Genomic DNA, 26,052 nt, shown 5'->3' on the forward strand with positions numbered 1-26,052 from the left:
ATGTAATCCACAAGTCGAGTTTGAAAAGTAGAGTGAACGCAGATGTTATTCCGATCATGTTATAATGTGTTAGTACTTGTATAAATATAACTAGGAGGAAGCAGTCAATATTCACATCCCAAATTCTAATGGCTAATTCAACAACTCCTTTACTCTCAAATCATCAAGATCAAGAATTCCCATATCTTAATGATCATTTTTCTTCACTTGAACAAACAATAGAGCCATTTTTTGATACTTGTAATGGAAAAATTGCATGGCCACAAGTCTTGCAAGTCATACTTGTTTCTCTAGCTTGTTTCTTTGAAGCTCAACAAACATTCATCACAATTTTTACTGATGCAATCCCTTCATGGCATTGTGTTAGTACTAACACAAGTTGCAATTCAATGTCAAATGTGTGTCAACTTTCTTTAACAGAATGGGATTGGGATAAGCCTATTTACACATCCATTGTGTCTGAATGGTCACTTCATTGTTTTACTAGTTCTATACTTCAAGGTCTTCCTGCTTCATCTTTTTTCATGGGGTGCTTGCTTGGTGGCCTTGTTCTTGGTGTGTTAGGTGACTCGATTGGTCGAAAAACCATGTTGTTTTTCGGGTGTTTGATTATGTCTATAGCTTCAATCTTCATTGCTTTCTGTAACAATGTTTGGATGTACTCTGCCTTGAGATTTGTTAGTGGATATGGTCGCGCTGCGATTGGTTCCTCTGTACTTGTGTTGTGTTCTGAGAGTGTTGGTAAAAGATATCAAGGGAAAGTTGGAACTATAGGGTTCTTTATGTCTACATTTGGATTTGTGTCATTACCATGTTTAGCTTATTTTAGTAAGGATTACTCATGGAGGGTACTTTATCTTTCGACTTCTCTTCCTGCTATAGTTTACTGTTTGTTGATACAGTTTTGTGTTTATGAGTCTCCAAGATGGCTTCTTTCAAAAGGGAAAGTTATAGAGGCTTATGCAGTTCTCAACACATCCCATTTCAAGAACGAAAGATCGAATCTTGATCATAACAAGTTGAGTTTTACTACCATGAGAGGTTCTGATCCACCTCTGATCAAGATTTTGTTGAGGAAAAAATCGATTCTTGGACAGTTATTACTAGCTGTAGTAGCTGGTTTTGGCATTGGATTGATGTACTATGGGATGCCATTAGGACTAGGAAATGGAAACTTTAGCTTAAATCTCTACTTGAGTACAGGACTAAACGCGTTACTAGAGTTACCATCATTCTTGATAGTGTTTTTCTTGGCTGAAAAATGTAAGAGGAGAAGTACATTAGTTGGACTAAGTGTTGTATCTGGTGTTTGTGGTATGTTATGTATGATCGTGAGTGAACGAAAGGTTTTACAGATGGTGTTGGAGTTTACTTCATTTTTCAGTGCTTGTACTGCATTTGATCTGTTGCTGATATATACTTCAGAGCTGTTCCATACTAGTATAAGGAATGCAGCAGTGTCAATTGTATGGCAGGCTGTGGTCCTCGGGGGCGTGGTGAGCCCGGTTTTGGTTGATGCAGGAGGGGATAGTAACAACAAGATTCTAGCTTATTTGGTTCTTGGCATTATAACAGCAATTGCAGGGTGTTTGGTTGTTTTTCTGCCAGAAACAAAGGGATTGGAGATTTGTAAGAAAATAGAAGAGTTGGAACAAAAAGGCTGCATCAATGATGTATGAGTTTTGACATATATGATATGTTCATATTTCCTCCTTTATACTTGAAAGCTTATGTTTGTTTATCGAACTTCTCATCTTAGTAGGAGCTTTCGATTAGTATGTGACTCTCAAGGAACAAAAAAAATGACATATATCTACTTAGGAGCTTTCGACTTTAGCTATGTGATTCTTCATCAAACTAAAACATGACGTTTACAAACTTGAAAAAGATTGATATTTATGGAACTTCTCATCTTAGTAGGGGGCTTCTGATTTTAGTTATGTGATTCTCATTTATTATAAAAACATCACTTATCAAACTTATCATCTTAGTAAGAGCTTTCTCGATATATGTTATGTAATTCTAATCAAACTAAAAACAACACTTGTTAAACTTCTCATCTTAGAAGGATTTTTCTCGATATTAGTTATGTGATTCTCATCAAACTAAAAAAACAATACTTATCCAACTTTTCATGTCAGTAAGCTTTCGGTATTAATTATGTGATTCTCATCAAAATAATAAAAAACAACATTTATCGAACTTGAAAAACAGATGTCTGAGCCCGGGTTCGAACCGGGGACCTCTAGTGTGTGAGACTAGCGTGATAACCGACTACACCACCCAGACTTGTTTGCTAATAGAAAGCATTGTACTATTTTATCTTCAAAACTTCTTCCAACATCCAAACTACATCTATCTCTTTTGAGATCTATCTATTCTTAAAATTGAAGTAGAGTAATTTAATTTTCCAATTTATGCATATCAAAGCCAATAGAAAAAAAAATTATAAAAAAGAGGAAATTGAGAGCATTTATATAATAGTGGTGTTCGAGCTAGCTTTTTTTTTTTTTTTAATGCATGTCATTTCTCATCTATATAAATATCGAGTAACTTTATCTACTAAGGCTCAGGCATAACAAGAGCCAATTGTGATATGAGTGATTTCTTTTCTTGCTCTTTAGCAAGTGCTCAAAACAATAATCAAAAGCAAGCATGATCTTCCTTTCACAATAAGCATCATAATCAAACATAAGTTATCAGTCAACACTATTTCATAGCCTAAAAATGCATCAGCAAGTTCATAAAGAGAGCTACATGTACACACTACACAATGTCAAACCCCACGCCGCCCTCCTTTACTCCTTCACTTCGAGTAGGGGGAGGCAGGGAGCAAATACACCTAAAGAAATTCAATCTGATCAGTGCAGTTTGCTACAAGCTGAAGTTCCTACACATCTTCCACAGCAATGGAAGATGACACAACAATCGTGTCTACAGTCTAATCTACAAAGAAGGATCGTCAAGTGTCTGTCCTCTTCGACAATTTAATGTCTGTACTATTGCCATCTTTTGGAAGACCTAACTGCAGAAGTGTTTCCGGAAGGAGGTTTTTTAGAACCTGAAAAGCGGAAAAGAGAAAAAGTTGGAATGATTCAGAAAGAAGGAAATAGTGAACCATTGATTGTCATTTCTCTTCTCTAACTCGACTCTTGAGAGTATTAACAAAGAAGGGAAATAAAGGCAAACACTAAGAACATATGAGAATCACATACTCGGGACTTTAGGGGTGCTCTTCTTCAGTGACATCCGAGAAGATCCTGTTTGCACCGTCTTTTGTGTAGGCCGTGGAAGTTTAGCAGGTATAATTGAGGGCCTGATCATTCACCAGCAAAGAGATAAGTAATAGTCATTTTAAATTTGATGAGTGTCCTGGGTGTCTTTAACAACGAGTTCAACAGGAACTCTTGGCATTCTGCTTTTCCCAAACAACTATAAGCTATCTTCGACATTATACTGTACTAAGAAGAGATGTGATCTAAGAGTCATGAAGTACATTTAAACTGGAAACAGGAATTGTGACTTTAAACTATAAGAAATGCTTATTCAGAATGTAACCTGATGTCGATTTTCTGTGAAGACAAAATATGGATCAAGAGATGAAAAAAGGAAAAAGAAATAAGGAAAAATGCTAATACAAAGGCAGGTAAAGCAAAATTTAACACAAAGATACAAGATATGCTGATATATCAACCTGAGGTCATCACAGGGAAATGGGAATTAGAGATTCCATGAGTGAGTCAACATTCAAGAAAAAAGTTATCTAATTGTAAGGCAAGACTGGACAAAATGATAATCAGATATGTCATATTTGTAGAATACTCACTTCTCAGGGGTCTCTGGAGGTGGCTTTGTAGTTTCTGGGAAAAGAGTGTACTCTACAATACTATTGATTGAACCATCAGTCTCAGTTCCCATTGAGAGTACACCATCGGATATGTCACTTAATCTCTCTTCAGAATCTGCATCATCAAACCCAATAAGCACCACATCTTCGTTAGGATTTTGACTTCCTCTCGCAGTAGCCCTTGAATTAGTGTGTTCACCCAGATTTAGATCAGCATCTACTACAGCAAGCCTGGATTGTCTAAAGAAATCTCTGTGATGCCTAAAGTCATCCATTGATTGCTGAGAACCAGTGTCAGATTGTCTGTCGCTGTATTCAGAACTATTGTCCACGTCAGAAGCAGCTTTCTGAGTAGGTTTTGAGCTTCTCTCTCCAGAAATTTGGTTTGTTCGTGGATCGCCTAAAGATTGCCTTCTTGGAGAGGCAGAGCTATGCCTGGTTGAGCTCACACTACGCCTCTCACCGTTACCACTATTTTTGGGAACCCGCAGCCGCCCAATTTCTTCATCCTTCTTGGCAATTGTGTCCTTTAAATTAGCTACCTGAAAATTTACCAGCAATACTTTGTACATGACCATAGCAAAGAAAATAGGAACATTGCAAGCATCATAAATCTCGTGTACTCTAGAGAAGAGATAAGCGTACAAGATAGAATTAAAATGGGTCTTAATCATAGATGCACAAAGTGTGATGTCGGATTCATAAAAAATAAGTAGACAGCACAGTTATAGATGCAGGCAATGAGAAAAAGTAGGAGCAACTAGAAGAACATTATCTACTGAGGTTTTGATATTTACTAGAACGTGTTGTCAGGTACCTGATCCATAAGCTCTTTAACACCCCGGCCTTCTTTATTATTCCGAGCTGCACCTAACTCCACTCCAGACACCCTCTCAGCAAACTTTAGGGTACTAATGGTTTCTGAGTAGGATTCTACGTCAGGATTGAGCTGTACAAACATAAGTGTCTTTGCCTGGCCTCCTGTAACATGAGATGAGTGAAATAAAATAAATAAAGGCTTTAATAGGAAAGAGAAGTAAAACTTATTTACAGAGTAAAACAATATTTAAATTTGAATCAACACAGAAAATATATTTAACTACCAAGGGAGCTTTGAAGAACTTGTGTTAGTTTGCTATTTCTATATGGCACATGAGAACTTTTTTGCGCCAATGCAAATATCACATCCCCAAGAGCAGATAATGATTTGTTTATATGTTGTGCTTCTCGTAAACGATCCCCTGTGGCTTCAGAGCGATCTACTCTTTCACTGCCAGCCAAATCTACCAAATGTAGGCAGCCTCGTAGAATATCATTTGTTTCCAAGTCTATACCGCGCACGTGAACGGTGAGGATACTGCATCATAATGAGTTAAAATAAGCATGATGTACAAACAGAAAAAAAGTTCAGAATTGAGATAAGAAGTGTTAGTACAAGAGATGACCTATGTGACCGACTACTTCTTTCATTTAAAGCAGTAGCGCCAACAGCTCTATTCATTAGGCCAATATTCATTAATTCTAAGACATTTGCAGTTGATTTGACTGGATGCATGCTAGCATCAGGGACAGCTAATCCATTGGGTTGAGTAGTACTCCAAATCCCAAGTGTGCGCAAGTTAAAGAAAACATCAGGAAACATATGGCATAACATATTTCTGACATTTCCACTAACTATTGAAAATGAAAACTTAAAAATATAGCACTAATGATCCACGGAAATAAATATGTATAACATGAACATAGAAAATGAAAACAGCCAATGTATCAAACAACACAAATAGATTTTTTTAACAAGGATATCGTTTCTGAGAAGTATCACTGCAGAGCAAGTCTCGCACTTGCTCATTGTATATCTCAACCATTTGAACACCAACTTCATATGCAATGGAACTTTTCCTACTCTGGGAGATGTTGAATAGATCATTCAGAGCTCGGTAGTTGACCCCCCAATTCTCCACGGATGACATGCTGGGCCCACTCTGAAGGCGATCAAAATGGACTAGGATAAGTAGGAGTGAATAGCCATTGGTATCTACTAAACAAATTTTCTAAAGATAGGCATACCATGGTATATGTTTTTCCGGAACCAGTCTGACCATAAGCAAAGATGCAAACATTGTACCCATCCAAAACAGACCTGATTAATGGCTGAGTGTCTCGAAACACCTCCTCTGAAATATGATAGAGTTAGAAAACGGCAAGCATTGTAAAAACGTAATGTCTTTCTTTTATTCTCCATCAAGATGAAAGTAAAGGATGCTTCTATATTAGGTACTTAATCTAAATATCAAGATAAACAAAATTATCAAACCTTGAGTAACAGCAGGTGCAAAGACCTTGTTGAATTTGAAAAGACGGTGACTATCTTTCCCCAGTTTTGAAGGATTAGTAACAACCAGTTCACCATTCTCACCAATGTACTCTATGGTTGTCAATTTTTGGCTTTGACCAGGAAGGAATGGCCTTATCCTACAGTAAACTCTAATGTTACCTATCACAAAATGACATTATGTTAGGGAAAAACCATGCTGCACTTAAATAACTATGTTTTTCACATTCCATCTGACTAACCTTTCAAATCTTGAACTTCATTGTACAACTTCCTATTTTCTTCAAGAACTGTGTGATAATTCTGAGCAGCATCAACCAACCCCTTAAGATTGAACCCTGTTAATCAAGAATACATGCTTAGCGATAAGATTTCTGGATGAAGAAGTACAGATGTAATCATAGCATTCAGCTCTCATCCTGACCAAAGTGGCTAAGTTCCTCGACGTAAATCTCCTTGGTCCTCATCACCTCCTTCCTTATAGACTCAGATGACATCCTTAATTCCTGAGTTTTTAAGAATGTCATATTCCTAATAACTTTTAGTATGAGCTGTTAAAAGAGTAAATTCAGATGCAAACCTGCAGAGATCCAAAATGAGAGTCTATGAAGTGTTTGTAGCCAAGCTCTCTCCTTTTCAATTTCACCAACTTGGATTCTGAAAAGGCCTCAAGTTCTTGTACTTTCTTGGTTGATTCACTCAGCAGACACTGAAGTTCCAGTATCTTGTTCTCTGACTCAACTCGAGTTTGCTCCAGTTGTGCTTCCAGTTGTAATCGATCTTTTTCATGTGCATGTTTGGATGATTCAAGCTCAGCATCCAATGAGGATATTTGCATCTTATAGTGGTCATTATCTTCCATTAATCTGATTAAATCTTGTTCTTGAAGTTTTTCTTTCTCTTCCATTTTGGCCTTCTCTATCTATAAAAAAGAAGTAAGTTGGACTACATCTACAGTAAAATAGAACCACATGACAACATTGCTACATTGTCAATTCAAAGTGTTGCCGTTTCAGACATGCTAATTAACTGTCACAACAATAAACAACTGAAGCAAGGGAGAAGAGTTCTATCATATAATGCATCGGTGAATAAATCCCCCATTGCAAAAAGAATGACAAAGTTTGAGCCTCTAAGTTTGATCTAATGCTTGGGTTTATTTCCTCTAGACATACATTCTGTCTTCACCAAACTCATTATATCTCAAAACTATTATAGGAAGTACTATCACACATTCTAAAATCAAATTATTAATACAAATTGTTAAAGAGAATCATAATAAAACTATTTGACTCTGCATTGGAAACTGAGTCATGTTAAAGGCAGAGGAGTACTAAATACATCATTATTTGTAACTGATGTAGTGAAACGTGGGGGTGGAGTGGTAAGTACTCCTTACTCCTTAACCAAAGGTCTCGGGTTCGAATATTAGGTATAGAGTGCCTTTATTAAGTGTGGGACTTCCAGAGCAAATCTGGATGTAGTCAGGCCCTAATGTGGGTATTGGACACCAGGTAGGAGATAATAAAAGAAATATACAGTGATCACATTGATTGAGAGATAGTCATAGAGTAAATGAACTGAGAAGTTTCTTAACCTCAAACCAATCAAAGAGTACACGAGTACTACTAAATACTTTAGCAGTGCTAATAGAAATGATTAAACAAGCCAGCAACAGGTAGCATGATAGCTCAAGTAGGTTGTTCTATAACTCGATCATGCAGATTATTTATTCCAGAATCTTGTCAAATCAATACACCAAAGTCATATGGTAGGGAATATCTGAAACAGCAGAGAAACTCTCAAAGTGACCAAGAATAGAGAATCAAGAGAACTTTGGCAACTCATTGGAAGCCATGAAAGACTATTGTAATCATTAACCATAGAGAAGGCATCTCCCACATTCCAACTCATTGGTAGCCATGAAATACTATTGTATTAACACACCACTAAGGTAGTTTTTAGTGCCACAAGTAATACAGGAGAACAGAACATTGCCTTAACACCCCCAGAACTCTCAATATTATCAGTGTTTCCACAGACTTAGTATGAAATAGGCTCATAGTACATATTCAGCAAGAACATCCAGTATATTCAGCACCCGAACTTTGTAAAGAGAAAAAAAAGCATGCCCTTTCAAGTCAGAAATTAGTAACTTATTGATAAATCTATATACGCACCTTTATCTGTTGAAGCTTCTTCATGATAACCTAAAGATTGTATGAAACGTGAGTTCAACAAAAGAATAGATAGAAAAAGAAGAAGAAATAAACATTTTCATCAATAGTGATTCTTATAGTACCTCATGTTCCTCAGTGGTCCCCAATGCAAGGGTTTCGAGTGCTTTAACTCTTGATTGATATCTCTCCTCACGAGACTTATATAACCCATTTTGCTGCAATACCCCAAGAGATCCACAATTTGTAAGCCCTTTGCATGAAGTTCATTAATCAGTACTGATAATTGGAATACTTGTACCTTTCTCAAATTATCAGCTTGTTTTGAAACTCGTGCTTCAATCTCTTGTACGACTAACTTCACCAGGGACGCTACACACTTAACAAGTAGTAAAAGGATATCAGTAAGTACATTAAGTATCAAATAGTTTCCAGCAGAAATGAAATTGTGCAGTTTCCTGTCACCCTTTTCAGTTTATCTGCCATACCTGAGGTATATCCCCATTCTTTCTCTCAATGCTGTCATCCAAAATATTACTCACAACACTGAAAAGTGAATGAGTGGAGGCACTCTGAAGATAAAAGTCAGTTCAATTAAGGAAATCCCAAGACGGCACAAACAATATAAAAGAAAGTAAGTTAACACCAAGCTGAAGACCCATTCCAGCTTTACCTCTAAACTGTTTAGTTTCATCAATTCTGAGATTTTAGCAGCTGGAATATCAGCCAAACCGTGCTTAGATTGGATTCCATCAAACAATTTACTCTCAGCAAGATTATCTGAAAATTAAAGCTCTAAGTAAGTGAGAGAAGTAAATCTACGGCAGAAAGATTACCATTGACTAATGCTCTAAAAGAATCCATACATGACACAACACAGATGTTTCTAATGCACTATTTTATGCAAACTTCCCCGCAAAAAAAAAAGTTCTTCAAAGATAGTTGGATGTTGTGCAGAGCCAGAGTGCTAGGCCTTAAATTCAGGGGAATGGTAATGAACCTCAATCTGGTTGTAGTGAAAATTCTTGAATTGGTAAAGTGCAGACTAAGTGGTGGAATTGTTTTTGACGGCCTGTCAAAGGTGTGACAGGGACAAAACAATGGTTAGTAATGAAAAGATATATGAGGGTGAAACTGTCTAATGAAAGGAACCAAGGAGATCAGAAATGCCAAAATAGACTTCAAATTTCCTACATGAGGAACTGTTAGAAAATTTAACAGATACCAGCTATGAAGTTGGCAAAAGGGCTCAAACAAAACCTGAATGGGTAAACTAGACCGAATTTGAGATCCTTAATTGAGGGCTGCTCTGATGTAAAACTATTACATCTTGTTTAACATTTCCAATGTTCAGCCAACTAACTAAAGAGATAGTAAGGGAAGAAAAAGAAAAGGAAAAACGGGAAGGAACAATTTAAATCTTCTGGAACTGAGATTTAGATTTGCCCAATGGTCAAATTCTATATTACATTGTTAAAACAGAGTAAAGTAATTTTCCAATAGTTGAATAATATAGGTAAAGGACTGAGAATACCAAAAACTTTAGATGTGGATTACCTTCTGCAGCTCCTTTGAAGTTAAGAATTTCGTTTAAACTGGCTGAGTCTCCATTTTCAGTTGCGGCTTCTGGATTCATGATAAACTTGATATATGCTTTTGCAGGATTACTACAGAGAGCACTGCTAGTAAACAAACAAGAATATGTTACTATATAAGTCAGTTCACTTTTAGGTAATTGAATAGGCGATGATCAAACTACTAGAACGAAATATACTAGCATGACTATATTAAAGCCTATTCTTCAGCCAAAAGCAACGAAAGGCAAATAGAGATGACAGTACACAACTAAAATGAGATTAAAATCTTATTTTCATCAAATAAAAACAACACGTGCATATCTTTATTTGACTTCCACTGACATTGAATGACCAAACAATGCTTTGCACATGGAACTGTGTGATTATACATATCATTCCATTAGAACAGATTCCTTTGTTCAATTGTCTGACATTTTCCATCTGGACAGGAAATCTTTTGTCTTGGATTAGGATTCACAATGAGTTATGAGCACTATCAGACATCATATTTCTTTCTTCATGAGTGTCTATCTATCTTCACAAGAATCTTATTCTGTCTCATTTTAAAGGATCAAAAACTATAGATGTCAACTGCCAAGGATCTCAAAATCAATCACATAAGTAGATCGACCATTCATCACTAATAAGGAAAGAAATTCTTATGGTTATTAACTTCCCTAAGAAAAAGTTCTTTTGGTTATTGTACTTACCCCAGAAAGAAGTTCTTATTGTTATTATAGTGAAGCTACCAATTTTAGCAATGTGGGTTATAGTTTGAAAAACCCATCTTGGATCCTCAATCAAAATATTTATGATACTTGTGCTCTTGCACGTAATGTCAAATTGAAGACTAAGAAAAACAGTACATCTTAAAATTATTTTCTTATATGGAGAAAAGTTTAATGTGGATTAAGCGAGTTAAACTATTTCATAGAAACCTTCTGCTTGAAATGTTGGATTCAAACCAACAAAGCTCACAAAACATGCATTCTCAGCAAAAGTTAGTCGTCATATCATTCCCGAATATCATGGGAACATTCTATAATTCAATCAACTAGATTTCGTTAGTAAATTAACACCATAACCGAGTGGTAGGAAACAACTTATACAAAACATCTACCAAATATTATATTTATCCATCCGTGAAAGAAGTAAGAACAATTACTGTGACATAATCCTCAATATCCATTTAGCTCTATATGAAGTCATTTAAAGGATAAGGAAAAATTAAAAGAATAATACTACTCAGAGTTGTGTTTCTACACACAAAATAAACACTAAGCTAGAATAGGCATCTCCATAAGAACTAACTACAAAAATCAGATTTTGGTTAAAAGAACAAAACTTGATACCCCTAATCAAGAAACCTCACTCCCTCACACACACACCGCACAATAATGCTAAAACAATCTACACCCATTTTGCTATTTGCCCCCTTAATGAAAACTTTCAAGTGCATTTTTCCATCCCAAATGTGAAAAAGCAAGAAACTTTAACAATTAACACCCAAAACACACTGAGCTAGAATAAGCAGCTACATACAAACACACACAAAAACTCAGCCAGATTTATATAAAACAAACAAGATTTTTGAATGATATCCCTAATCAAGAAACCTCACTCTCTCACACACACATACTACACAACAATGCTGAAAAAATCAACACTAATTTTCCCATTTCCCCCATTATGAAAAAATTCAAGTACATTATCAATTATTCCACCCAAAATATGAAAAAGCAAGAAACTTTAACAACTTCACACCCAAAAAATACCAAAAATCAAGAAACCCCACATCCCAAAACTAAAAAAGAACACATTTTGAACAACCCCACATCAAGTAAACCCCTTATAAACAAATATAATTACCAAAAAAAGTTGATAATGTTGGATAGTTACAAACCAGAATGAGCTGAAAATGTAAGAGATCTTGAAAATTTGAAGCTAATTAAACCTCTGGATCGAGAAATTGGTGAATCATTTCACTTAGTTTTGTAAAGTAGAGATTGAATCTGTGATGTTTGAAAGCCCTCTTTCTGGTTTTGCTTGTTCTTGAAATACCGGTTTTTTTTTTACAAGCAAAGCGACGATGATGACATCGCAAAGGGCCCCTATTTCTTGGGAATTCTTTTGGGTTTCATCTTTGAATTTCAGGTTTTACTTTACTATTTTTACAAAAAAATATTTAAAAATAATAACAATAATAATAGTCTAAATATTAATATAAAAATATTTTTTATTGAATATAATATTATTTTTAAGTTTTTTTTTTTAATGTACAAGTTAAAGATTAAAACATAATTGTATCTCGTATTCACAATGAGTTGATCAATTTTCTATTTTATACGAGTTTTGTGATTAATTAACTATTTATCGATTTTTTACAAAAAAAAATAAAATATAGCTAAATTTTAATTTTTTTGATAGATTATATTGATAATTTTGATTTTAACATCGTACATTGTACCAGTTTAGCAATGTGTTGAGAAGCTAGCTAGCAACACTTGGACCTCAGACAAAATCTATAGCACGTTACATATTGCAAATTTGTTTTATTATTGGAACTATCACATAATTAAATTTTCTAATATACGACGAATAAATTAACAAATTCGATATATTTGATATTATTCGACAAATTTGAAGATAAAAAAGATTCAAGTCAATTGCTTTCATTTTTTGCTTATTATTTGTTTGTTTATGTTATTATTTATTTTTAGAGTATGATTAATTCATATTTATACAGAAAATCTCACCTTAAAAAGTTCTCTATCAAAAATCAAATTTAAAACTCTCATTTAGAATGAATATTTTCTTCTCTACCTCGAACCGTCCAATCTAAAAAAAAAAAAAAAATTGTTGTCAAAATTTGTTGGATTTTCCTTTTATGATTGTGCGTAATTTTTTGCATTTATTTATTTTTCCTTTTCAAAAGTTCAAAATTTAAAATACGTGTGGTCCCCACATTATGTTATTTTTTGGAATTGTATTCCCGCCTTATACTATTTGTTATCTTATGTTATATTTTTATTTTTACATTTTTTACAGTAGTACACGTGGCAGTACATTTTAGGAGTGGGTTCACCCCCTTATGACTTATTTATAAAATTTTAAATTTATTTTTTTATATCAATGATATAATAAATACCCCTTTAATATTATTATTTTTACAAAATATATTAATATTATGAAGTTGCAGTCACGATCACTAAAACGTGCATACCTTATGGGCTTTACAATATTCGCCACTTTTTAAAAATAAATAAATAAATTTTGGCTTTGTTCCATTCCAATTACCAAAGCAAAGAATCTCTACAATTATATGCTCACAAAAAGAAATGAGAATATTGTTATTTGATAGGTTAAATGGTTTGAGTCAACAATTTATCGGAAAAAAAACTCTCAATCTTATGATGTGAATATTCACAAGATAGAAATAAGATATACGCATCACCCTTCTCATTTTCATTGAGTTAAAAAATATTTGGCTTTATTATACGTTAGTACAGGAATTTAAATTTCGGTATAACAGTTATCTCTTTCAATTCAATTTATTTGTCCTATTTAATTTTAATTTGTTTTAGAAAGGTTTTTTTTTTTTTGCAACTCTTTAATTTCGACTATGACGGTATTTTAAAAAAAAACATTTGAATATTGTGGGGTTGAGTTTAAAATATGTCAAATATTATCAAAATATCGTTTGATCTCGTGATCTGAGACCACGATTTTTTTTAAAAAAATATTTTTTGTAAACGAAGTGTTAAATCAAAACAGGACAAATAAATTAGAACGGAGTTAATACGTGGACCATGAGCTCCTATGTAGGATAGCCTACAAAAGAAAGTGGGCTTTAGGTTCTGGGCTGAAGTTGAGGCCCATTATTGTTCGCTTTCAGAATACAAAAAGCCCAAGAAAATGTTTCAGAAAATTGGGGGAGCAATTCGACCCGAAATTGATAATCTGAAAATGGAATCGAACCAAACCCTAGTTCCAGAGAAGGAGGAAGAGAAGAATCAACTGATAACAGACGATGACAGAGATGGAGAAGAAGAACAACAACAAAGAGGGGAATGTGGTGATCACGAAAATGCGGAATCTCAAACATCGTCGTCTTTAAATGGCAAAGAAATACTGAAAGCAATCGAAGTTGTGGAGAGAGATTCTATGGCGATCGCCCATAGCTACACTTCACTTTTTGCTTCTCTTCGATCAACTTTATCAGAGGTTTCTTCTTTCTGTCCTTAATTCTTGCATTTCCTCATAATCTTAGTACTCGGTGGTGTTGAGGCCACTGCTGCAAATAGTGGCGTAGCTTTGAGATAGTGTTATCTGAAAGTAATTATCTTTAGTCCTTCATCATGTTCAGTGTTTGGCACGTTTCTTTTTAATTTGGTTACTGATAAAAAGAGAGTCTTTTTTGTTTTTTTAATTTGGTTTGAGATGATTGTATGTCAGTGGAGGGATGATTGTGAGATTTAGAGAATCCTCAATTTATAATGAACTGGAGTGGATGTTGAGTATAGATATAGCTTATCTTAGTTAGTTTGGGAATTAAGCGAAGAAGTAGTAGTTGGATAGAAAAGCATGTTTAAGGTGATCAACGAGCTGCATGGTGATCTAAGCTCTTTGCCTGCTTTTTGATTGTGCATTTTGCTTGTAAAATTTCTGAACTGGATCAGTAGTTGGATAGAAAAGTGTTCTTATGATGATCAACGAGGTGCATGGTGATTTAGGCTCTTCGCCTGCTGTTTGATTGTATATTTTGCTTGTAAAAATGGTAAACTGGAATGAGTAGTTGGATAGAATATGCGTATGATGATCAGCGAGCTACATGGTGATCTAGCCTCTTTGCCTGCTGTTTGATTGTGCATTTTGCTGGTAAAATTTCTAAACTGGAATCAGTTTTCATCTGGGTAGATAGCAAGGTTTTTTCAATTCATAGCATTCTGAATTCTCTGATATGATCTCTTCTAAGCATCACATTTGACACTTTTCACTTGTAGTTTAAACGGTTTGGTACGTTGTTGCTTATTCTGCGTAGAGTTATACTTTGTTATCTATCTTCTCTTGGGATATTGCACTTGGGTTTCAGGTCATGTGACTGTCATGTTTCTGATGAAGATTTAGGAATGTTGCTCCAGTGGCACTTGTATGGTACTTTGGAGGAAAGGAAAGACCACTTGAAGGGGTGGAAATTGGAATGCAAGTTTACCAATTAGGACATGTCGTTGTTTTTGTTTAATTTTTTGTCTGCCCGGAGAGATTACTGTCTGTATAAATGATTAAGTCGCTTTCAGAGAGAACCACTAGTTCTCTTCTTTTTGATAGATTGCTTGTATACGGAGTTCTTCTCCCACAAGATTAATAAAATATTACTTTATAATAAGAAACGATTGGATGAGATGTCAATCTTATTGGGAAGAATTAGTTCGATTTTACCTATTTATCCTTAGTATGGCATGTGACTGTCATATGACAATCTTTCAGTGACTTTTGCCGAGAAGTTATCCGATGACTAAGTGAGACTTTTGGGTGAATCTAGATGGCGAAATGCAATTCTAGCCATAGATGGCATAGTGCCATGTAATTATGAACCACAAAGTGCCAAAAAGCATTACAATTTAGTGGACTTCATGCATTTGACACCTGATATTAGAACTTCTTTTTCTTTTCATGTGTGTGTTCTGTCCATGTTTAAAGGAGATAACATGATTTTGCAGGTTACTAGTACTTCTGTTGATCACATGATCTGCTTTGGTGATGCAGCAGGACGAGTTCAAGAATGTGGTATATACTTTTACGGTTTTACCTCTTCATCTTCAGTTGTTGATGTCCTTACATCAATAGTTTTTCTTTTATTCTGCTTGTTGTTCGTTCATTATTTATTCAACAGACTAAGAATGACTGTCTTTAAGTTCACGCTAGATCCCACAAATGTTGTTTTGAGGTAAGATAAACACAAGATCTAACATAGTATTGCGCACTTATCTATCAGTTCTCTTGGAAACATGCACCTCATCAATATTCTAAAAGAAAACCTTCTTAGGTTCATTAAGAATTTAACTGCCATAAGTTGGTACCATGGATGTACCAGCTTTATTTGTAGGCAAAGTGGAAGAATTGATTTTTCCGCTTCTCTCTTTGTTGCTTTAGTAATCCTTGTTCTAGAAGATGAGGACACTTGGTTTTGCCAGTGATCATTAATTCAAACTTCATCCTAGATGTGACTGCAAGAGGTTTATCTCTGTTCTGCTAACCCCAAATGCATTATGCATGAGACGCCTGGATTTCTCTTGACCAATTTTCTGCATAGTTATCTTTTTTTGGATGTCTCCTTATTTACCACTAGGACAAACTAGTTAGGGTGTCATCCTAAAACTTGAATTATGGAGAATTATTCTGGAGAGTAAGAGATTTAGGATAGGTAGAAGTAACAGAATGTAAGGAAGTCTATTGGGAAATTGGCGAACTTTTCCCAGCTTCTATTCTTTGATGCCTGTGGTAGAAAGAAATAGTGGATGCTTTGAAGGAAACCCCTCTCCTATCCATATTCTGGAATACAGATTGCTCACAAATCTGGAGTAACCACCACCAGTGCAAATAATTTTGTTAGCTCCCTAGGAGGTTTATAGAAGGTCCATTGTTTCCGGGAGCTAACGTTTCTGCTCCAGCTTGTAATTTTTAGAATCTACTGGATCTTGTTAATGAAATTTTACTTTACCAGATTAAAAAGAAAAGACACAAGTATAAGTAAGATTAGAGTATATGCACAGGAAGTTAAGCCAAATAAGGAGTGAAGTCGAAACGAGATTAGATTCAGATAACTAGACTTGATTTTCTAGGGAAAAAAGTTTTATTTATAAAAATGTGATCATAATTAAAATAAGAAGTTTGATAAGTGTGTTATGTAATAGGAGGATACTTACCAAAGTGAAAGACAAGTTTTATGTGATTAAATTCCAGATCTTTCCTTTCCTCATTTTATTTTCTTAAATGCATTCACATTTCATTAATACCTTATTAACATGTTTTAAGTGATGTACTAAAGTTGAGCTGCACTAGTATTAATGTTTGGCTGTTTATCTTGCAGCACTTGATGCAGCAACTAAAGGAAACCGTTACATAAACTCTTGCTTAAGGTAGTATTTTTTGTTATTCTTTAGTCAAGTCCCTGTAGTACCTTCCTGAAAAAAAAAATTATCAGTCTCACCCTAAGGGGTAGTTGGGAGGAAGCACCAAGTTAATGTCCTTATCTTTAGATGGTATAACATCTTAGATGTTTATGGTATTCATGTACGTTTGGTTTTGGTAAAGCAATTCGTCAAGCCTCTAAATAGGGAACATATAACTTGCGTGTTTCGTATCAGGTCTATTTTTGCATCAAATAGTATAATTACATCCTTCCCACTCCAAAAATCTACTATTCTGGCAAATCTTTATAAGCTAACTCTCTCTTCGCAGATTGAACGAGGAAATGAAAGGAATTGATAATCTTGCAACCCAGCTGTATCCTTTCCATGTGATTATGGTTTGATGTTAGACATTATTTCTTCTACAAGTCTCCAATTCACGTCCACCAATTCTTTGTTTAAAGTTTGACTAAAGGATGCAATGGTGATTCTTGTCCTTGCAGTTGGCAATTAACCAGTGGACTGACAGGTTTCATTTCATTGTTTTCCTTTTTTATATCAATAGTTTTTCGTTTATTGTCTTGAACAAGAATTCATGGGCACCTTGCTCCCTGCAATGACATAGTATGACTGTTTAGAACCAATCAATATATCATGTGTTCTTTGTGACTCCTTGATACCTTGAAGGAAAATCATCCGGAGAAACGTAGATGCATTGGACTCGGCTGTAAATAGGCTAGTTCGTTTCCCATGAGTGTGGATCTGTCTTGATGGACGATGTCAACTAGGTGAGCTGCACATATTTTGTGGTGCTTTATATATGAGTGAGATGCCAGTTAAGTCTTGCTTCTTTGAAGGTTTAAGAATAAAACAGTGTGTAATTGAATGAATTGCAAGGCTGATACATTTTCTAACCCATAGAAAAGCTTTCACCATTGTTGCTTTTGCATACAATTTTTACCTCACTATATCATTGTACTATTTGTACTAATGTTTCTCCTCCATTTACATATCCTTGTTTAGTAGAGTTGTTATTTGAAGATCCATGTATGAAAATTAAACATTCAAACATCCTTAATCGGTCGCCTGCAGTAATGTAATCGGGATTTCATCTCCTAAATTCTTTTTTCTATGAAAGCAAGAGGTGGAAAGTTTTGTTAGAAATTCCGGAGGAACTCCCCCTCAGGGACCTTTTTCCTCTTGAATGTACTCCACAAATTGCAAATCTGAATTAATCAGGTCAGTTGATCTCGAATGGTCAAAGTCTTGATGGACTTGAAAATAAAAATATATTACTATGTAAGATGTTTGTCATGTTTACTCTAAACACAAATATGATGACACATGTCATTGAAAACTAGATCTTCAACAATAATTGAATCCCTGTTTTTTTGTCCCTTCCACCCCCACAACACCAATGAGTTGAAATTTGAGACTTAAAATGTGAAAGTGACTACCCACAGAATTTGTCACCTAACATAAAATATAATATTATCATACTATTGATGAGTCCAACTCATTTTTTTTAATCTACTATAAAATTCACTTACCTAGTGAATCCTTGGTGTAAAAAGTGAATCCTTGGATCCACTCCCTATATTTTATTTCAACTAAAATATTTGTGATTAAAACATAACTCTGACTAATATATCACATTATAGATTTGAGGTGGATCCATAAGTGCGCTGGCTTTTCTTTTTCGAGCTTCGTATTATATACATGGTGAAAAATAAATATAATTTTTTGAAATATGATAAGCGTTTTCAAATTTTTTTTTAGAAAAAACTTTTGTATATACTCATGACATTCTTTATGTGTCTTTATAATCTTGGTGAACCTAGTTGTGTGACTGAGTGAATTATTTGTAACAAATAAAATTCAAACCTAAAAAAAGTCATGAGTTATTTTTATTTGATTGTGCCTCTATCGTAATGGTGATTGGTGACGTATAAATCAAATAGATATTCAATAAAGAGAGATTATCTCTTCCCATATAAATAACTATTTTAATTAATATTTTTTAAGTGATATATAAAAGAGAAAAAAATATAATCTTATGGTAAACATTTCACGTGATAGCTCAATTTTATTCTAATTATTTCCATTATTGAAACTTAATGATACATGTGCGTTAATTAATTAAATTCAAAGTTATCGTCTTTTGTGAATTAACTAATTTATTTATGTATTCTTAAATCTTAATTCTTATTGATGTGAAGACCCACATTTCCTAGGCAATTATTGCTCCACGTGCTGCTTTACAGGAGCCCATATTTTTTCTATAAAAATAATCTCCTTTTATTTTTATGCTGGTGCAATAAAATTTATTTACTCTACTTTTAGGAGTTGAATCACTCAATTAAAACAAGTTCTAATTGAATTTTTTTTAATTCTAATAAATTTAAATGACTAACTATATATTAAGTAAATAATATTTTTTATACTTGTCAAAATTCTTTATTTGGACTTCAAATTAGCAAAATCAAAAGGGAAAAATTATATCTCACGTCATAATCATTTTGGTAACTTTCACTTGAATTTTGTCTTTAGCTTAGCCATAATAAAGCGGAGTCAAATAAGTTTGAGGGATTTATTTAAACCAGCAATATTTATATATGATTAAAGCTATAATATATATATAATGGATATTGAGCTTGTTGTAGCTTCTTGTTATTTACATAACTCATAATTTGAATTTTTTAGTGAAAATTTTGATCTCGACAGTACTAATCCTTCTGCTTATTTTGTTTTCTAAATTTAATGATTTTTGATTTATACTTCTTGTGGTGCAAAACACACAGAGAAAATGAGTAATCACTTCTTGATTTTCACTGTAGGCCCTAAGTGTTTCAATTTCTGACTCCTAAAGATTAGATTTTTATTGCTTTTTCAACCTTTTTTTACTATCTTTTCAGTACTATTCTTTAGCATAATTACTCCACCATTGAAACCCCACTTGTACATTTCAACTTATGGGGATTTATGGAATATATGCCAAGTTGTAGCAAGTCTCTATCTTTATGATTTTAGCTCAAAAGGGTGCTTACTACTTAGTCATTAACATTATCCTTGTGAAAAAATGGCTGTTTTGGCCTTGTTTCTTGAAATCTGAAACTAAAAAATTCTCTTTGTATGGTCCAATATGGTTGTGGTCCTGAGAACTAAGATCCCATTTGGGATCAAGATTCAAGATTTATGCTTTCTTGGTGTTTTATGATTTTGGTGTCGTTTTTTAGAATTTTGAGCTGATTTTTTCTTCACTGTCATTTTGGTGAGACAAAAGATTGAAGCTTTGAAAATGGCTATGGGACACCAAGATCAAGATGGAGTCCCAGGCAACTTGAGAAAGCAACTTGCTCTTGCTGTTAGAGGCATTCAATGGAGCTATGCAATCTTCTGGTCAACTGCAGTTACACAACCAGGGTAATAAGGCCTAACATTTTCCTTCAACTTGTTCTTTTCTTAATTGTTTTTAGCATGACTTCTTCGCTACTGTATTTGTTTTACTTATTTGTTTTTTTGGTTTCGCAAAGGTTTATCGAAAATAAACTTTTTACCTTAGGTACACTCTAACCTCCTCAAACCCGACTCGTGGAGTTACAATTACACTTGTTGTTGTTGTATCTTCCTTGAATTTTATAGTAGAGAAAGTCTTCAAATTAAAGGACTGGTAAATTTGGAATGGGAAGGAGTGTTGAGGTTAAGGTGAAGAGTGATGGTACTTATGTTACCCCTTTATTCATGTACAATCCCTAGTTCCAGTTCTTGTACTGTTAGGAAGTAAGGATATATCAATTTGATTTCAACAATTTATCTCCCTCCTAGAAGGGAAGCTTCTTTGGTGCAATGGTAAGACTTCCTGCCGAGTGGCCAATAGACGGGTTCAAGGTGTTGGAAACAGTCTCTTGCAGAAGTGCCAGGTAAGACTGCATACAATAGATCCAATGTGGTTCGGCATTTACTTGAACTCTGTGCATAGTGGGAGCTTAGTAAAACGGAGTTTATCTGCCAAGGATTTCTTTTTTCTGAAAGCGTAGTAGTGTTTTCCTTATTGATTGGCATGTTATCTTCACTGCCGTATTTTCCTTTTTTCGTAACTACTTGCAATGGTTGCACTTGATCCGAGGGTCTTTCACTACCCTCCCTAGACCCAACTTGTGGTATTACACTCGATATGATGTTGTTGTATATATATCTTTTAGGAATGTAGCATTGTAAATATGTTTTCAAGATAATGTTCTAAAATCTGGGATATTATCTTCTAGGGTGTTGAAATGGATTGATGGGTACTATAATGGGGATATCAAGACCAGGAAGACTGTTCAGGCGGGGGAAGTTAATGAAGACCAGCTGGGGTTGCATAGAACTGAGCAATTGAAAGAACTTTATAGTTCCCTCTTAACAAGTGAAAGTGAAGAAGACCTGCAGCCACAGGCCAAAAGGCCGTCGGCCTCATTATCTCCAGAAGATCTCACTGATACAGAGTGGTATTTCCTAGTATGCATGTCATTTGTCTTCAATGTTGGCCAAGGGTAATTTCTTGAAATTCCATATCTTGTGCATGGAGTTTGTTTTCTGATGTCTTGGTTAGAATTTTTAGCCCACTTAGGCCATACTTGGTTATAAAACGCAAAGTTCATAACCTCATATAATGTAAAGTAACGATCTTTCTAGTCTATTCCTGAAATCATTTGTTTTCTTAATGTTCAAGTGAAGCGTTGCTCCCTTTCTGGTTTTGAAGTTTATTACCGATGCTCCGTTTAGTTCTGTTCTTAGAGTAGATAGGGAAGTAAATGATCGATATCTATCTTCTTCTTAAAAGAATAGTGCATGATGTGTTCACTATTGTTAGGTATTTAATTGTTGTGTAAAATTATTACACAGGTTACCAGGGAAGACCTTAGCAACAAATGAAACTGTTTGGCTGTGCAACGCTCACCAAGCCGAGAGTAAAGTCTTTTCTCGTTCTTTGCTAGCAAAGGCAAGTATATGGTTCATGTATCAGCTTTGGTCTAAATGTAACCTCAGTCTAAGATTATATCCCTAAGGGTGTGCATTTGGTCGATTTTGGGTTAATTAAGTTCGGTTTGTTTGTGTTTTGGTAAAATTGGCAACTATGTTTGCTTAGAAAAGAAAACAAACCTGAAAAACAGAAAACATGAAAAATGGAAACTGAAACTAGCCAAAATACCGAAAATATCTAACCAAAAAAACTGAAAATTTTGTTCTGTCAGTTGTTTCAGTTAAAACCTTAAAACCGAATAATGCACACCCTTAGATATCAATTCAATTGAAAATTCTGACATCTCTTTCCTTTTTGGTTTCTCTATATTGCTGGTTAAATCCTCTTTGCCTCACCAGAGTGCATCTATCCAGGTACTACTCCATCTCCTTCTTTCTCTCTCTCACACACAAACACATACGAGAGCATGCAGAGACATGCAAGCATGAATTGATAAAACTTCAAATACTTACCCTTACTCTAATATTTTCTTATCATATTGTCTATCGCCTAAAATATGTCAAATGGATGAAACAAATCTCTGCTGCCATAGAGGAGTATGCATCAGCTCCTGATTCATGTCATTCTTTCCTTTTCCATGGAGTATGTAGTTGATTAATGTCTTTTCCTCTCTTTGTATCTTGTAGACTGTTGTATGCTTTCCCTATTTAGGAGGCGTAATTGAGCTGGGAGTCACCGAGCTTGTAAGTCCAGTTTCAATTTGTCTCTTTAGTCGTCCTGATGTTTTCCAAGATATCATTAATTACCTGTGATGATACTTTTGCCTTGTTGTAACATGTTTTTTGCAGGTCACGGAAGATCCTAACCTCATTCAGCAAATAAAAAATTCCTTTCTAGAGGTTGATTACTCCGTTATTTTGAAGAGGCCTAATTATGTCTCCAACGATGCAAAAAATGACACGAATATCGGTAGCCAAAAGCCTGATCATAATGCACTTGAAAATGATGCTTATCCAGTTGAAATAAATTCACCTCATGATAGTTCAAATGGTTTTGTCGCCAATCAAGAGGCAGAAGATTCACTGATGGTGGTAGACGGTATTGGGGAAACTTCACAAGCTCAAAGCTGGAGGTTCATGGATGATAATATCAGTAATGGTGCGAATAATTCCTTGAATTCCAGTGACTGCATCTCTCAAAACAATGCAAATTGTGAAAAGTTGTCCCCTCTTTCGAGTGGAGAGAAGGAAACTAAGCCTTGCCCACTAGACCGTCAAGAGAACGATCAGAAGAAACCGCATCTTTTAGATCACCAAGGAGATGATGCTCAATATCAAGCTGTCCTTTCTACTCTTTTAAAGAGTTCTGACCAATTAACTTTGGGACCACATTTTAGAAATATGAATAAAAAGTCAAGTTTTGCTAGTTGGAAAACCGATATTCAGATGCCGAGATTTGGAACTGCACAAAAACTATTGAAGAAGGTACTTCTTGAAGTTCCTAGAATGCATGCTGGTGTTATACATAAATTCAGCAGAGAAAATGGTAAAAAGAATAGCCTTTGGAGACCAGAAGTTGATGACATTGATAGAAACCGTGTTATTTCAGAGAGAAGGCGAAGAGAAAAGATAAATGAGAGATTTATGCATCTTGCATCGATGCTGCCAACTAGTAGCAAGGTACTGGAAGATCTCCTCAAGTTTACATAGCTCCTGTTTGATGACACATTAATCAGAAATTGTGTTTTTCCCATTGGTGTTTGCAGGTTGACAAAATATCACTACTCGATGAGACAATAGAATACATGAAAGAGCTTGAAAGGAGAGTTCAGGAGCTGGAGGCGAGATCAGCAAGACGATCAAATGATACTGCAGAGCAGACATCTGATAATTGTGGCACTAGCAAATTCAATGACATCAGGGGATCACTACCGAACAAAAGGAAGGCATGTGATATGGATGAAATAGAACCTGAAAGCTCCAATGGATTACTGAAATGTAGTTCAGCTGATAGTATTGTCATCAATATGATCGATAAGGAAGTCTCGATCAAGATGAGTTGTCTTTGGAGCGAGAGCTTGTTGCTTAAAATTATGGAGGCACTGACTGACCTACATATGGATTGCCATACAGTTCAGTCTTCCAACCTTGATGGGATTCTATCCATTGCTATCGAATCCAAGGTTTGTCAACGCCGAGCTCTCTTTAATGGCCATAACCAATTCAAAAAATTTGGCGCAACTTATGAAATACTCCGTCCATCCCAATTTATATGGCACTGTTTGACTTGGCACAAAGTTAAAGAAAGAAGGAAGACTTTTGAAATTTGTGGGCTTAAATACTTCTTGACCATTTGTGACTATAAATTTTCATTAAGGGTAAAAAAAGAATTTTAAAGTTAAATTGTTCCCAATTATGGAAAGGAGACTTTTCTTTTGGGACGGACTATGAAGGAAAGTGTGCTATATAAATTGGAACAGAGGGAGTACTAGCTGACATACTCTCATGTGTTTGTTTCCAATCTTATTATGTTAGATACTCTGTTTATATTGTAACTAAAGATTCATACTCATTCTTCTTTGGTATCTTCTCTGTTGCAGTCAACCGGATCGAAAACACTAGCAGTCGGAACAATTAGAGAAGCACTTCAGAGAGTAGTATGGAAATCTTGAAGATTAGTCAGTCAAGGTTGGTCAATTAAGCCCATATGAAAAAGAGCTTGGTCAGTCCTGTCCTTAGTGGATAGTTAAAGCTTGTGTATAGTATTGTACTTATGCTTTTTTCGAAGATTTGAAAAGCCTAGGGAAAAAGTAGTAATTTGGAGTAGCTTTCTCCTAATGCATCATCCTCTTTCATGATCATCACTTTTTTGTGGTCCTCTAAAAAGTTCATGAAAGTAAAGTTGCTGAATCTTGCTATTGATTTCTGTCCCCACTAACAAAGTTGAAAGGTCATCTCAGGAATGGAAAAAAGTTTGCTGTTTGCTTTAAGTCATTCTACATTATTGAGACTTGTGAATCTTGCTGAAGTCATTTTAAACCTGCTTAAGCTCTTTCTTGAGACAAAAGTGAGATTTTTATGCAACAAACCCCTCTAGCCAAAGACTAGTGCTAGGTGGTCCTGCAGTAGCTCCCCGAAAAGGGTAGCCTTTGTTTGTAATTACAACAATGAACCGCGGTGAACTTTCAGACTACCTATACTAGATTAGAGGGATCCTCAGTGGTGGTGACCCTTGTAGCCTTCCACAGACTAGTACATGTACAGAATGCTCCTTCGGAAAAGTTGACTTCTGAGCCTGAAACCTATGTGATTGCTCCAAGAAATCCTTTCTTTCTTGTCATAAATAAAGTGCTAGAATGCAACTCTCATCTTGGGAACTATAATAGGGGTCTTCAGTATCTTCACACCATGTCAAGTTCATAATTGAAGACAGCAACAACATAGCCAGTGTAATCACACAATGCAAGCTGTTTCCGAAAGATCCTCTATTCAAAAGCAGCATAAGTTTATGACTGAAGACAGTTGCTGACAGTAAAAAAGGGTCATATTAGATGATACTAATCAGGATTAGCAGTAATATAGAGTTAGGTTAAATTCTGAAAAATGAAGAGGGCCTCACATTTTCCTCCTTTTTATCCTAAATCTGAGGAAGAAATCAAGTGGAGAAGTAGCAGGACCACAAAACTACTTTTTATTATGTAATACCCCACAAAAGTTGAACAAAGGGATGGCTACAGCTTTTCCAGTAAAGGTTGGATTTGTTGAAAGAAAAACAATTATAAATAGATAATGGCACCAGAAAAAAAAAGGAGAGGAATATACCCTAAGAAGTAAGAAAATATGTTGCAGCTCTCCTATACCAACTTAGCTAATCAGCATAACTTTTTTTTTATGACTGTTGTTTGGGCTAGTTTGAGCGCACCTCAACTATTTTATGAGGCACCTGCTATCTTCCACGAGCATCATTATTATCATAACAACATTTATACATTAGTTAACAGGACTTGATTCTGATCACCAATGAGTA

At 35.0% G+C, this 26,052-nt stretch overlaps 4 protein-coding genes and 1 non-coding gene across 6 annotated transcripts; 3 read left to right on the forward strand and 2 right to left on the reverse strand.

Annotated features, from left to right (window-relative positions):
• The first annotated feature begins 128 nt into the window (after positions 1–128).
• LOC101260560 (organic cation/carnitine transporter 3-like) lies at positions 129–1,679 on the forward strand. The gene has a single exon (XM_004246065.1). The coding sequence runs from the start codon at positions 129–131 to the stop codon at positions 1,677–1,679; it is 1,551 nt and encodes a 516-aa protein (XP_004246113.1).
• Positions 1,680–2,215: 536 nt separating this feature from the next.
• TRNAV-CAC (transfer RNA valine (anticodon CAC)) lies at positions 2,216–2,289 on the reverse strand. Its single transcript has one exon. It is a non-coding gene; the product is annotated as a tRNA-Val (tRNA).
• A 354-nt stretch (positions 2,290–2,643) lies between these two features.
• On the reverse strand, positions 2,644–12,092 carry LOC101257098 (kinesin-like protein KIN-14J). Of its 2 annotated transcripts, none has more exons than XM_069288636.1 (19): positions 11,837–12,092; positions 9,914–10,035; positions 9,030–9,136; positions 8,845–8,928; positions 8,658–8,735; positions 8,482–8,574; positions 8,360–8,389; positions 6,760–7,101; positions 6,604–6,685; positions 6,422–6,517; positions 6,162–6,341; positions 5,915–6,021; positions 5,650–5,829; positions 5,293–5,456; positions 4,951–5,204; positions 4,665–4,828; positions 3,827–4,389; positions 3,216–3,316; positions 2,644–3,061 (listed from the first exon to the last, which is right to left on the reverse strand). In XM_069288636.1, the coding sequence occupies exons 2-19, from the start codon at positions 9,990–9,992 to the stop codon at positions 3,000–3,002; spliced, it is 2,766 nt and encodes a 921-aa protein (XP_069144737.1). In that variant the 5' UTR covers positions 9,993–10,035; positions 11,837–12,092; the 3' UTR covers positions 2,644–2,999. The 2 variants fall into 2 exon arrangements, with proteins under 2 accessions (XP_069144737.1, XP_069144738.1); XM_069288637.1 differs by having other exon boundaries at positions 9,914–10,038; positions 11,837–12,075.
• A 1,703-nt stretch (positions 12,093–13,795) lies between these two features.
• Positions 13,796–18,054, forward strand: LOC101260255 (uncharacterized). Its single transcript, XM_004246064.5, has 5 exons — positions 13,796–14,157; positions 15,654–15,720; positions 17,024–17,072; positions 17,395–17,439; positions 17,751–18,054. The coding sequence occupies exons 1-5, from the start codon at positions 13,849–13,851 to the stop codon at positions 17,815–17,817; spliced, it is 537 nt and encodes a 178-aa protein (XP_004246112.1). The 5' UTR covers positions 13,796–13,848; the 3' UTR covers positions 17,818–18,054.
• A 2,024-nt stretch (positions 18,055–20,078) lies between these two features.
• On the forward strand, positions 20,079–24,886 carry JAF13 (bHLH-type transcription factor JAF13). Its single transcript, NM_001347001.1, has 8 exons — positions 20,079–20,486; positions 21,329–21,595; positions 21,948–22,044; positions 22,425–22,439; positions 22,713–22,769; positions 22,875–23,705; positions 23,792–24,208; positions 24,626–24,886. The coding sequence occupies exons 1-8, from the start codon at positions 20,362–20,364 to the stop codon at positions 24,695–24,697; spliced, it is 1,881 nt and encodes a 626-aa protein (NP_001333930.1). The 5' UTR covers positions 20,079–20,361; the 3' UTR covers positions 24,698–24,886.
• Positions 24,887–26,052: the final 1,166 nt, after the last annotated feature.

This window comes from Solanum lycopersicum, chromosome 8, assembly GCF_036512215.1.
Source record: "Solanum lycopersicum chromosome 8, SLM_r2.1".
In the NCBI taxonomy this organism is placed as follows: domain Eukaryota; kingdom Viridiplantae; phylum Streptophyta; class Magnoliopsida; order Solanales; family Solanaceae; genus Solanum; species Solanum lycopersicum.